This window comes from Artibeus jamaicensis, unplaced genomic scaffold (assembly GCF_021234435.1).
Source record: "Artibeus jamaicensis isolate MK-2021 breed Jamaican fruit bat unplaced genomic scaffold, CSHL_Jam_final contig_944, whole genome shotgun sequence".
NCBI classification, from domain to species: Eukaryota; Metazoa; Chordata; class Mammalia; order Chiroptera; family Phyllostomidae; genus Artibeus; species Artibeus jamaicensis.
The window spans coordinates 1,606,816-1,621,093 of record NW_026522020.1 but is presented as its reverse complement, the minus strand read 5'-3'; the positions used below and the strand labels follow the sequence as shown (position 1 = coordinate 1,621,093).

Here is a 14,278-nt window from a genome sequence, read left to right as displayed (position 1 = left end):
AATCTAGCAACATGACTACAGTATTTTGCTACAATAGCAATTTCGTAAAGCCAGTGGTGTGAAAAATTGTATAATTCTTTAATTTTGAAGACGAACCACCTGACAAATTCTATCATTTGAAGTTCCGAAATACCAGGCAAATCCAGCACCCAGTCTCCAGTACCACTGCCGTGAGCAAAGCTGAGGCTTTCGTTTTCTCACCCACATTCCTGCGAATGTCTTATCCAGTTCCCCAGAATAATCCAGTCATGCCCACATTCCCCAGCTCAACATCTAACCTCCACCAAGAAAAAAATCACACCCTGGCTTACATTTACACCACCCCTCACCCAGAAAATGAACCCTCGCTTTAACTCGGCACGAACAGGATGCTCAGGATGGACCTGCCTCCCCTCCCTGAGTATCCTCTTGCATCATTTATTCTTCACTTGCACCGAGGATGCAGGCCAGACCAAAGCCCTTAGCTGTTACCTCTGCCAGTACGTTCTCCTGCATTTCTGAGTCTTTATACATGTTTCCTTCAGCTGCAATTTAAATTTTACTTCTTCCTAATCTGTCAACCCAAAGCCCTTCAACTGGATTAAATCCTACTGTCCTTAACTTAAATATTACTGTCCATAGAAAGTGCCACCAATTCCTGATTCACACCTCTCCAACTAGGCAGCCAGCCCATGTGCTTTCTTGTCCTACTTGTTTGCGTGTCATCCCCCAACCCCCAACACGCACACACGTGTGTGTGATTGCAACCTCCTACATTTCATCACCTGTGGTTCCCAGCATGAAGGACTGGGGAACTAGAACACGTTCAAAAATTGTTTGAACTTTGGTCTCTCTCCTCTGAAGAGAGACCCTGACAATGAATCTTTTCCACTCTGGGCTTTCTAATGGAGACGGTCACAACCTCAGAGGAGAAGACTGCATTAAGTATAAAATAGGAACAAGTCTCTCAGGGGCATGAGAACCAAGAAATTGTTCAGTGGCACCAAGTGTTGGCAGACATCCTCTTCTGTCAAGTACTAAAACCAAAACTCAAGGCTCCAGCTCCTGCAGAAGACTGAAATGGAACTCGGGCCCTGAAGTGAATGCTGAGCTTTTCAGCTGTGTACCTGGGAACACTAGGAAATGTAAAGCAACACCACTATGAAGATTCCAGATGGCAACTCAAGCTGCAAATCAAGGGTTTAATAAGCCGTGTAGCGGATATTTTTTTATAGTCTTAGTATGAGTTAACAAGTGTTTCTACCATAAAGTAACTAAAATATACATGTGACCATGATCATTAATGTGTCAGCCAACCAATCACTTTTAATTTGATTTCACTTCAACTTGGAGTTTTAATTCTGTTCAAGGTCTTTTAGGGATATATTCATAGAATATGAATGTGCTTATACCACCTAAGTAGCAGTAAACTAAAAGGAGGGAAAGTATAGCTAGCTAGAGATACAGACATCAACAACCAGATGCCTAAGTGTCCTACAGCTGGAAAAGATGCAGGCTAGGGAAGAATGACTTTCAGACCTTTGCAGCTTTGGCCTTCTCCATCTGCTGAAGCTGCTCCAGGGCAGGTCCTGGAGTCGTGGTATCCAGGGGAAGATCCCACACGCTACCACCTTCCCAAACTGTAAGACAACAACAACAAAAAATGAGGGCTGTCAGAGGTCACACACATGGTCATATATCCATGAGCATAACAAAGACAGCTGTCTATCTATCCCCAAATGAGCTCCATCGTATATGTCTGTTCTGTTTTGAAGTCACCTGAACTGCCCGTGGGCTTTAATTTACATCAATATCCTTCAACACACCTAGAGGGAAAGTAAGTACCAGACATTTATTGAGGAACTAATCTCACCTTCCAAAAACCCTGTAAGATACCTGTTCGCATCCTCCATTTTTACACATGAGCAAGCTAAGAGTCAGAGATGTTTCTGTAACATTCCCAAAGACATGGGGCAAGCATGTGGCCATGCTAGGACCTAAACCCTAGCCATTGCACCAGACCCCAAAGTCCACGGTATTTCCAGTAGCCTCACCACCTCTTACTGCACCAAATGGAGAATGGGATTTAAGAGAGGCATAGCTGTGGAACCAGAGAAAACTCAGTGGTTGCACAATATTGTGAATATATTAAATGCCACCAAATTGTTCATTTAAGAATAGTTCATTCTGTATCATATGAATTTCACTTTGATAAAAGGGAGAGAGAGAAGAAAGAGGTGCGCTGGAGCTGAGGAAGCCTCTGGAAAGGGTGAACAGGTCTCACAAAGGACACTGGGTCCTGCCAACCTGAGACGGTCAGATGCAGAAGTCAACAAACAGGAAAAGGCTTTTGAGTTCGTTTTCCTGTTGCCAGCAAGGTTTGCTAACACCATTTTTCTGCATTCTTTACTGCCTATATTCCTATGCTAGTCTATCTATGGACTATACATTACAGTCTATATAAAACCATGGAGTTTTTATAAAGAACCCTGAGTGCATCATGCACAACAAAAGAAACTGTTTAATAAGGTACTTACAGTCTCCCCCAAACCAGAGAATAGTATAACACCCTATAAATGGCTACTAAAAAAAAATACAGTGTGGGAAGTAGATGAGAGAGGACAACCAGTCCTTCTCCTTCCAGTCCCCAGGGTCAATGTTAGTCAGAGAACTACAGCCAGAATAGCTCAATGGCCCTAAGAAAAATCCATCTGCCCTGGCTACTGTGGCTCAGTGGACTGAGTGCCAGCCTGTGAACCGAGAAGTTGCCGGTTTGATTCCCAGTCAGGGTACAGCCTGGGCTGCAGGCCAGGTCCCTAGTTGGGAGCGAGTGAGAGGCAACCGATCAATGTATCTCTTATACACTGCTCTTTGTATCCCTCTGAAAGTAAACAAATCTTAAAAATGTACAATTCAGCGATTTAAAAAAAAGGAAAAGGAAAACTCCATCAATATGCATGGTTCCTGAGCATTTTTAACATACACACTGTAACCTCTTATAAGGACTGCCCGTGGTTTAAACCACCCACCTCTGCAAGTATCAGACTTTCAGAAACAAGTGCTCCACCAACAAAGGCTAAAAAACCCAGCCCCAAATGTTCTAATATAATGAAAACAGAAATTAGAGAATGAGGTAAGATGTTCACTTCAAAGCAGGCTTTTTTCTTCCCAAAATTTCTGGGTACCTGCAGGGTTAGGCTATACGTCAACCCTTGATGCAGAGAAATAGACCATCATTACTTATGTTTTGCTGAATGTATTTTTCACTCTGGCAGAAGAGGGGAAAAAAATTTAAAAGACCTTTCCACACTGGACAGAGCAACATAAAAAATAAGAGGCTGACTTCAAATTCAAGAACTTTATCTATTAAATAACTTCTAGCAAATCCATAATGGTCTATTTTCAATACTGTCAACCCTTTGCTGGGGCCTATCTTTGTCAAAGGGCCAGTTGAGGTCCACACCTGCAGGCTGTGTGGCTGCTGGCTGCGGCTCCCAGATGGACCCAGTGTCTGGCACTGACACAGGTCTAGTTACTGAGGAAATGACGTTCTGATCAGATAGTCTGCAAAAGGAAAATAACAAAAAATTAATTTGTTCCTGCCATTTGCAAAAGTAAAAAGGAACGTTTAGAATATCTGTAGGTTTTCCAGGTCACTTAGCGAGAAAGCTCCACTGTTATAACTGAATTGCAGCACTGCCAAAGCATTTAGGAGAGGAGCAGAGAGGCACAATAATCCCACTCTGAGCTCTTCAAAGTATTGGCAAACACTGACTTCCAAATATGAAGACCCAGATGTTCTGGGTCTTAAAAAATCCGGAACATCTCCATAAATCACAGATGCACATTACAAAGAAAAAACCCCATGGACTAAGTCAAAAGGTCAGCATTTTAGCTCTTAGCCTTCAGATTCCTGGTTTGCCCATCTGTAAAATGGAGACATTACCATCTAGCAGGATGGGTTATGGCTCAAAAGAGAAATGTAAAAGGTTCTAGTTAAACTGGACAATAAAATTTTTAGAGCAGTGACTGATATCTTTGCAAAAGATAAAATAAATATTACCCTGAATGATAATCTGAAACAGCAGAAATTGAACACTTCTAGTGTAATCTTCTTTCCCTCTGAGCTATCTGAATAGCTTCTGGATTCTGGAAAATTATAACTTCGTGTGGCATTGTTACTATCTTTCTTGAGATAGCACAGGTGAAAATGAGATTAAACTTCTAGACTACAACTCTTTTGGTTTCTGGCTCCACAAGACTACATTGGTTCTCAAGTTGTTACTCTTTGGTTATCATTCCAAATTTATCCTCTGAGTAAAAAGACCAAATAAGCATTTTACCTCCAGCCTAATTATTTTTTAAAACGTATTCTGTTTTTACACACAACACCACAGTTTTCTGTTGTGTGTGGGTATTGTGATACCCAAGTTCACACACACCAATATTTCCTTTCTTCTCTCTCCCTCTCTCTCCCTCCCTCCCAGGCATCATGGAATGACCACCAACCTCATCTTCAGCGCCTGGAATTGCTGCAGAAGGAGTGTCAACTGCTGCTGCTGCTGGGAAGACAGGGCTGCTTTCTGCTGCTGAGCCAAAACCTGTGCATACTGTTGTCTTCAGAAAGTAAAATAAAGTGTAACCTGTCTATTCACATTGACAAGGAGGGAAGTGGTTCAATCTACCATTCCCCCCAAATACCACTGGAAATAGCTATCAAATATATTTTATAATTTTTCATGAGAATAAAAGTCACACGTACTTCATTCTATAAAGAACTAAATCTATAAATGACATGCTTCTAACAAGGAAAAATGTAAAATATCAAATATTGGCAAATTCCTTCAAGATCAATAAATAGCCTCATAACAGAAAACAGTTAAAACTCAAATAGATTCAGCTCTGACTGGTGTGGCTCCATGGACTGAATGCCAGCCTGCGAACTGAGGAGCTGCTGGGCTGATGCCTGGGTTGAGGGCCTGGTGTCCAGTTGGGAACACGCTAGAAGCAGCCAAGAGGCAGCCAATCGATGATGTTTCTCTCCCTTTCTCTCTCCCTTCCCCTCTAAAAAGAAATACTTTTAAAAGATTTAAATAGCTATTTCTACATGAAGCACCCTTTGCAAAAATAAAATCACCTACATAAAAATTCTCCAATTTGTTTTACCTTAGAAAATTTTAGGTTTGATTATCTTCCACTAAATCAGAGGTAGACATTTTTTTTTCTGTAAAGAGCCAGTGAGTAAATGTCTTTAGCTTTGCAGACCATATACAACTGCTCGATCCTGTCACCTTTGTTCAAAAAGGAGCCACAGACAATACACAAACGAGTATGGCTGTGGGCCAGTAAAACTCTGCTTATAAAAACAGGCAGCAGGCTGCCAACCTCTGCCCAGATGACAGCCAACATTACCCCTTTCTACAAAAGGGAACACACAACCTAAGTGATTCTGCCACCATTCCGCATCACGTCTAACAGTATAAACTTCCTTTCTTTCCTGTCCTCTCATCCATGTTTTTCCTCTGCAGCATTCAAAGCTGAGTCATGTATAAGGCACTTAGTTCTCAAAATGTCTACTGCTTCTTGCTTAGGAGCTAAAGAACTTACAAAATTAAAATTATGTGTTATCTGCAAATTTCTGGTATGTAAGAAAGCCAAACTTAATGATAACATGCCACTAGCTGGGTGACTGAAGTATCCTAAAACTTCTCGTTTTCCGCTATAGACGGTGAAACTTGTAGGCAGATGACACCAAAAGGCCCTTCTGATGCTGCAGCACACCCCTCCACACTTCTGCTCTTACTGTATTAAGAACTGCTGGTACTGGAGGTGCTGCATCTGGTATAAGGCCGTGAGTTCCTGCTGCCTGGTCAGTCGCTCCTGGTCCAACTCTCCCTGGGAGTGAAGAGATGGGGTAAGAAGTACCCTTGAATACATTGCAAAGAGCCTAAAAGCCATTTAGTACATATATCTGAAAGCAAAATAAATCTCAGACCTTCACTTCCCACTCCATCTTTACAACCAAAATGATTAACTATAAAAACCTCAGGCATCTGTAAAAACGAAACAGTGCCATCTAGTGGAATAAAGTGTGTCTGCATTACGTGAGATTTCCCAAGGCAGAGGAAGGGTCCTCATTGCAGTTGCCTCCTCTCCCCACTCTTGCCCTTGAAATTGAATGCTGTACTGTATACTCCAGTTACTCCTGTAACTAAAATGTGTATAATTCTCCAAATATTAGAAGTAATTTATAAATTTTTTAATCATTAGAAGCTATAGAAATGGGGCAAAAAGAAAGGAGTAAACTCATCTAAAGGTTAAAAGAAATGTTATGGTGGGAATTTAAAATGGCTCATGATAAATATAGGGAGCCAATATATAAGTATGTATTAAGATGATGAGAAATTTTTGATTAAGCAGAAAACTGTTAACTCCCAACCAAAAATTAGGTTTTCTACTGCCATTAATAAGTTAAAAAAAAAAAAAGCTGTAATAAAGCCCTGGTTTTTTCAACTTGTATTTCAAAGAATGTGGCAGAAACTGAAATCTGAAAAGCAAAAAGTGGGGAATAATAGACAGTATAAAACAACGAAAATACAGTAGTCCCCCCCATCCACAGCCTGACTTTCCGCAGCTTCGGTTACCTGTGGTCAACTGTGGACCAAAAATGTTAAATAAAAAACTCCAGAAATAAACAATTCCCAAGTTTTAAACTGTGCACCATTCCAAGCAGTCTAATGCAACCTCGCAGCAGGCCCCTCCATCGCACCTGGGACGTGCAGAGCCCCACTGTTCCGCATGCCCACACTGAAGACACCACCCTCCAGTACAGTCACTCAGTAGTGTCTTAGTTATCAGATCAATTGGGGGGCCATTTTACATAACTTTATTATAGTATATTGTTACAACTGTTCTATTTGATTATTAGTTGTTAATCTCTTACTGTGCCTAATTTATAAATTAAGCTTTATTATCAGTGTGTATGTATAGGAAAAAAACAATAGTATATATAGGATTTGGTACTTTCTAAAGTTTCAGGCATCCACTGGAGGTCTTGGAACATATCCCCTGCAGATGAGGAGGAGGGACTACTGCGAAAGTGTAACGGTGGCACAGACACAGAGGCAAATCCTTAGTCAATGTTTGTATCTTTAGCATACACAGAGTACAGTTTGGAATAAAACATCTGATATACAATTTCTTGGGCTAGGAATCATCTGAAATTCAGGGACATTTTTCTTTCTCATTAACTACTGAAGCTAGATAAAACCTATAATAGGGTAATTTTAATTTCTACATGAAAACAGGTTTCAAGGTATATTCAACAGCAAGGCAAATTCTCTTATCAGTGGTATTTTGGGCAAAGGCTACAGGTGACAGGAAGCAAAGCTTCCAAGGCTTTTCTCTTTGGGCAAGTCTGACTGAAGCTCAGCCCCACAGCTGAAGTCAGGAGACAGACTGGAGAAAGTATACTAAGCTCCAAGTAAGGAAGTTTCAGCTCTGAAAGGCACAAGATAAAAAGATGCATCCCATTTTCAGAGAAAAAAATAAAGCTCAAACTTGGTGTACAACTTAAATTTACATAAAGTAATGTACAGTATAATATTCTTTGGCTTTACAACAACAAAAATGTCAAGATATAATTCTCTTCAGCCAGAAATATCCCCTGCTCTCCAAACTACAGGTAGTCTCAACCCATCGGTGAATTAGGAAATCAATTACTGGGTCAAGATCAGCATTTATATATTAAAAAAAAAAGAACAGAAAGTATGTGCATGACAAAATGTTTTGCGAAATGTTTCACATATATACACACAGAAAAAGTCCCATAAATTTCTTTTCTTTTTTTTTTTTTTACTAGGAGCCATGGTCCTAAAAGTCGGACAGGCACTATTTTCGTCAATGGACTCCCCCGACCTCAGAGGCTGTATCTTACTCAGCCTTATCTCCTAAGAACCTACCCCAAGACCTGGCTGGTCCTCACTCCTACAGCTGGTGAATAACTACATCCATGGTATTTTCACTATAGAAGTCCATGTCCACACTCAAGGTTTTTTGACTATGGATGCTTTTGACCACAGCCAGCAACCAGACACTCCTACCTGGAGAAGGAAAAGTAAGGCACAGCTCCACAGCCCTCCAAGAGGAACTCTATGGGGAGAGGCTCAGGAGCAGCTGCAAAGGAGTACGATTTCCCGTTCAAAGGTACTCCAAGGCCACTATACAAGGGGGAGGGAGTTACATTATGATCCAGTTTTTAGTTACAATAGCAGTAACTAATATTAAAAAGGAGAAAGTCTTCAAAATACATCCCAAAGCACTGAGAACTTCTTTATTAGGAACATTTGCTTGAAGGTAAACCTCAAATTTAGGAATTGTATGAATCAGAAAGCAAGAAGCAATTGAAGGGGAAGGAAGGAGAATGTGCATTCTAACTAGAAGCAAGAAAGAACGTGAAAGAACGTTGAACCACAGAAGACTAAGGTAAAAGCTCTGAAATGAGCTCAGAAGGCAAGGAGCCAGAGCATGCAGGACCTAGTAGGTGGGCCAGGCTAAGAATGTTCTTCATTCTATACCTGCTGGAGAGTTATTGGAGAGAGAGGAGAGAGGAGAAAGGAGAAAGAAGAGGGGAGAGGGAGGGAGGGGGAGAGGGAGGGAGGGGGGAGGGAGGGGGAGGGACGGGGGAGGGGGAGAGAGACAGGGGGAGAGGGACGGGGAGAGAGAAGTGTGTGCATGTGTGTGTGGAAATGGGCATAGGTATTTGAGTTTTGAAAAGATCATTAGAGATAGGTATGTGGTCTCCAATTAAGACTTTCCATTGCCTTTCAATTACTTTCAAACAAATAACAGTTTTTCCCCATTAGATACAACATGTGATTTGTTTTTACAAAGAGAAGCAAGTGCTTCTGAGTCCAACATGTTCTAGATGAGCTGAAGGTACTTACCAGATGAGGTGGTGGCGCCGGACCAGGAGAGAAGGGAACCCTTCCCCACATTTTCATGATATCACCAAGAGGCTGGAAGCTTTCATCGCATGCTCTCTTCACCAATAAAGACATAGTGAAATAGCCCGCCTGAAACCATTCTGCCATCTCCTGATTATTGAAAGGACCTATAACAACACCAATTAAAACAGAAGAGCAATAAGAATCCTTTAAGGCTAAAGAGGAAAAAGTATTTTCTGGGTTTGCTCCTTATCCAGAGGTAACAACTTGTTTCAGATGGCATCTGTCAAATACTTTGTAAGATATCCCTGGCTGGTGTAGCTGAGTGGATTGACTGCTGGTCTGCAAGCCAAAGGGCTGTCAGGGCACTTGCCTGGGTTGTAGGCCAGGATCCTAGTAGGGGACACATGAGAGGCAACCACACAATGGTATTTCTCTCCCTCTTTCCCCCTTCCCTTTCCCTCTAAGAATAAATAAAATATTTTGTGTTCTTTTCTTACAAGATTTTATTTACTTATTTTTAGAGAGAAGGGGAGGGAGAAAGAAAGGAAGAGAAACAGTGGCCCAAAACCCAGGCATGTGCCCTGACTGGGAACCAAATCCACAACCCTTTGGTTCACAGGCTGGTGCTCAATCCACTGAGCCACACCAGCCAGGGCAATAAGTAAAATATTTTAAAAAATAATAATTTGTAAGATAACCTAATTCTTCTCCAAGGGTGATAAACAGGCTTCTAACTAATAAAAATACAATAAAAGATTTAAAAATAATCTTCATGTCTACACATCCCAAATTCTCAGCAGTGCTTTATTTTAAGGAGCATAAGTCCAACTCATCAAATCTCTACAATTCATTTGTCAGAAAAGTAAATAAAATGGATAGGAGTGTTTTAAACTTTGTATCACTTAATCATAACTATTCTAGATGGTCTATACAGTAAGAAATAATCAAATACTGTATACAAAAAAACTAACTAATATACTCTGCTCAGTGATCATTAGTTCTGCTCAGTGATCATTAGTTCATTCATTCAGCAAATATATACTGAACACCAATTACGTAAGTCCAGACAGTGGGAATACAGCAGTAAACAAAACAAAGTCTTGGGCCTCCACTTCCAGGAAGATACACTTCCCGGAAGATGCATTTCTTTTCTGCCTCTCCTGCTAAATACGACTAAAAATTCTGATTATGTATAAAAAAAAAAAAAAACAAAGGAAGACTCTGAAAGGTGGAGTAAAGAAGGCAAATTGACAAGAGGTGTTAGATTTTCATCAACCCCATATATCCCAGAACTTGGCAACAAGAAACACGACCCAATACACACAATTAAAAGCATCACCCAATTATATGCTGTCTACAAGAAAGTTATTTCAAATACACAAATACAGAAAGACATATCATACAAACAATCAAAAGAAAGTTGGAGTGGCTATATTAATATTTGACAAACTAGATGTCAAAGCAAAGAAAATTACGGAGACACAGACATTATATAATAATAAAGGGTCAAAACACACAGCCCTCAGGGAAGTATGAGCACCAAACAACAAAGCTGCAAACTGTGTGAAGCAAAAACCTGGTGGGGAAAAGAGAAACAGAGAAGTCGCAGGCATGGATGAAGACTTCAAACACCTCTCTCTCAACAACTGACCAAACTACTAGACAGAAAATCAACAAGATTATACAACTCAACACCACCACTAACCAAGAGGATTTAACTGACAGCATATTCCAAAGAGAGCAAAACACACATTCAAGTAACCACAGAACATATAGCAAAATAAACTATATTCTGGGCCATAAATTTCAGTTAAGTTTTTAAACATTACAACCATATATAGTGTGTTCCTCAATCACAACAGAATCAAACCGGAAATAATACACAGAAAGGTAACAGGAGAACACTTGGAAACTAAACAACACTCCTAAATAATCCATGGGTAAAAGTGGAAGTCTCAAGGAAAATAACAAATACAAAAAAAACACTGAACTAAATAAAAATACGTACATCCAATTTTGTGGTACACAGTTAAAGAAGTGCTGAAAGAGAAGTTTATAATATTAAATGCTTACATTAGAGACTTCCGCCAAGATGGAGGCATAGGTGGATGTGCCGTGCCTTCTCACACAACCAAGTTTAGAGACAACTAAATATTAGCAACAGAAAACACAGCCAGAACACGGAAAATTGAACTTTTCGAAAGTCCATTAACAACAAATTCTTCAGCCTGACCGGTAAGGGGCAAAACCAGCGGCTGGTGAAGCGGGGTTGCACAGGAGGACTCGGTCAGACTGACTCAGGCGCGCGGAATCCAGACGAGCGGAATTCAGGCGCAGGGTTGGACCTAGTGAGCGACCGAGCGAGCCACCAGGCAAGCGACAGTGGGGGAGACAGCGGGGGAACAGCAGGGGAGGGGTGCTGCGTGTTGACTGTGATCGGGCATTTGTGCGCAGGTGGACAGGCAAGGGAGTGGGCGGTTGGACCAGGCCCAGCGGGTCCCTGCAGCAAGCAGCAGTGGAGGGCGCCGCCATTTCCCTGCTCTGACCCCACCTCCACATACAGCATCATAACCCAGCAACTCTGAGTGTCCCGGCCCAGGTGAACCACGTAAGGCGCTGCTCCTCACCCAGCTGTGAGAAACAGCAGAGGGGGTCGCCATTTCCCCACTCTGACCACGACCCCACATATAGCGTCACAACCCAGTGACCTGGGAGTCCAAGGCGCCGCTTCTCACACTTAAAGGACGCGAACATACCAAAAATATAGCAAGAAGATCTCAAAGCCCCAGAGCCCATAGATCTAAGCAATGAAGAAATAGCCAAACTCTCAGATGCACAGTTTAAAACACTGGTCATCAGGATCCTCACAGAACTGGTTGATTATAGCCACAAATTAGACAAATATATGAAGGTGAAACTAATTGAAATGAATGGAATTGCACAGGACACCAATAGCAATGAAAAGGAAACTGGGACTCAAATCAATGGAGTGGACCAGAAGAAAGCAAATAATGGCCAAACAGAAAAGAGTCAAGAAGCAAGAATTCAAAGAAATGAGGAGAGTCTTAGGAACCTCCAGGACATCTTTAAACGTTCCAACATCCGAATTATAGGGGGTACCAGAGGGGGGAAAGGCACAGCCACCAGTGGAAAACTTATTTGAACAAATAATAAAGGAGAATTTCCCCAATCTGGCAAAGGGAAATAGACTTCCAGGAAATCCAGGAAGCTCAGAGAGTCCCAAAGAAGTTGGACCCAAGAAGGAACACACCAAGGCACATCATCATTACATTAGCCAAAATTAAAATGAAGGAGAGAATCCTAGAAGCAGCAAGAGCTAAGGGGACAGTCACCTACAAAGGAGTCCCCATCAGACTGTCAGCGGATTTCTCAAAAGAGACCTTACAGGCAAGAAGGGGTTGGAAAGAGGTATTCCAAGTCATGAAATCCAAAGACCTACAACCAAGATTGCTCTATCCAGCAAAACTTTCATTTAGAATGGAAGGACAGATAAAGTGCTTCTCAGATAAGATCAAATTCAAGGAGTTCATCATCACCAAGCCCTTATTATATGAAATGTTAAAGGGACTTATCGAAGAAAAAGAAGTTAAAGAAACATGAACAGTGAAAGGACAACAAACTCACAGTTATTAACAACCACACCTAAAACAAAAGCAAACTAAAAGGACAGCTAGATCAGGAGTGGAAACATAGAAATGAAGATCTCAAGGAGGGTTAGCAACAGGGGAGTGGGAGGAGGAGAAAGGGGGAGAAGGTACAGAAAATAAGTAGCATAGACAGTAGATAGAAAATAGAAGGGGGGGCAAGGATAGCATGGGAAATATAGAATCTAAAGGACTTGAGACACTTGGTCATAAACTAAAGGGGGGGTAATGGTGGGGATGGGGGGTAGGGTGGAGGGGAATGAAGGGGGGAATAGAACAACTGTAACAGCATAATCAATAAAATTAAAAAAAATTTTTTTTAATGTGGAAAAATAAATAAATAAATAAAACCAGAAAAAATAAATAAATGCTTACATTAAAAACCTCCAATGAATAATATAAGCTTTTACCTCAAGACCAAAAAAAGAGCAAAATACACCCTAAGATGCAAAAGTAAAGAAATCATTAAGAGCAGAAATCAATAAAATTGAAAAGAAAAAAAAGCAGTTACAATCAATGGAACAAAGCTGATTCTCTGAAAGGATCAGTAACATTAGCAAACCTCTAGCAAGACTGACAGAGAAAAAGAGAACTGAACAAATTACCAATATCAGGATTAAAACAGAGGCTATCACTAGAGAACCTGCAGACATCAAAACAATAGTCATAGTAAGAAAATAAAGGAGTGATCTAAACATAAGAAGTTGGCATATTAGATAAATGGACCAACTCATCAGAAAACAAACTATCTCATTTCACCCATATTAAATAGATAATTTAAATAGGCCTGTAACTATTAAGGATATTGAATTTGTAAATTGTTAGATTCTTAAAAAAGTCTCCAGATAGTTTCCCTGGAGAATTATGTCAAACATTTAAAGAAACATTAACACCAATTCTAAACAAATTAGGAGAAAATAGGGGAGGACATAATTCTCCACTCCCTGTATGACGCTAATATTACACTGATATCAAAACCAGAAAATAAGAGTTAAAAAAAAACCAAAAACACAACCTACAAAGCAACAAATCTTATTAACACAGATCAAAAAATCATCAACAAAGTATTATCCAATGGGATTGAGCAATACATAAAAAGAGTACACATCATGCCCCGGCTGGTGTGGCTCAGTGGAACCAAAGGAGCTCAGTTCAATTCCCAGTCAAGGCACATGCCTGGGTTGCAGGCCAGTTCCCAGCAAGGAACGCATGAGAAGCAACCATACATTGATGTTTCTCTCCCTTCCCCTCTGAAGATAAATAAATAAAATCTTTAAAAAAAAAAGAGAGAGCCCTGGCTGGTGTAGCTCAGTGGATGGAGCACGGGCCTCTGAAGCAAAGGGTTGCTGGTTCAATTCCCAGTCAGGGCACATGCCTGGGTTGCAGGCCAGGTCCCCATTAGGGGACACATGAGAGGCAACCACACATTGATGTTTCTCTCCCACTCTTTCTCCTTCCCTTCCCCTCTCTCTAAAAATAAATAAATAACATATAAAAAAAAAAAAAAGAGAGAGAGTACACATCATGACCAGAGTTTACTCCAAGGATGCGAAACGGATTCAATCAATGTAATCTACCATATTAACTATATATAAGTAAGAAAAATCACATGATCAGTCAACAGATTTAAAAAAGCATTTGACAAAATCCAACACCAAAACATGATAAGAATGCCAAAAATATTGG

General features: G+C 40.7%; 1 protein-coding gene across 3 annotated transcripts in view; it reads right to left on the bottom strand.

Annotated features, from left to right (window-relative positions):
* GIGYF2 (GRB10 interacting GYF protein 2) overlaps positions 1 to 14,278 on the bottom strand; it is a 117,988-nt gene that overhangs the window by 28,569 nt on the left and 75,141 nt on the right. For all 3 annotated transcript variants that reach the window (XM_037144031.2, XM_037144036.2, XM_037144039.2), the window contains 5 exons: positions 8,925 to 9,091; positions 5,783 to 5,874; positions 4,489 to 4,596; positions 3,443 to 3,543; positions 1,519 to 1,619 (listed from right to left, as the gene is read on the bottom strand). In XM_037144031.2, the coding sequence (XP_036999926.2) occupies positions 1,519 to 1,619; positions 3,443 to 3,543; positions 4,489 to 4,596; positions 5,783 to 5,874; positions 8,925 to 9,091 (569 nt within the window). The remainder of the gene's footprint in view (positions 1 to 1,518; positions 1,620 to 3,442; positions 3,544 to 4,488; positions 4,597 to 5,782; positions 5,875 to 8,924; positions 9,092 to 14,278) is intronic.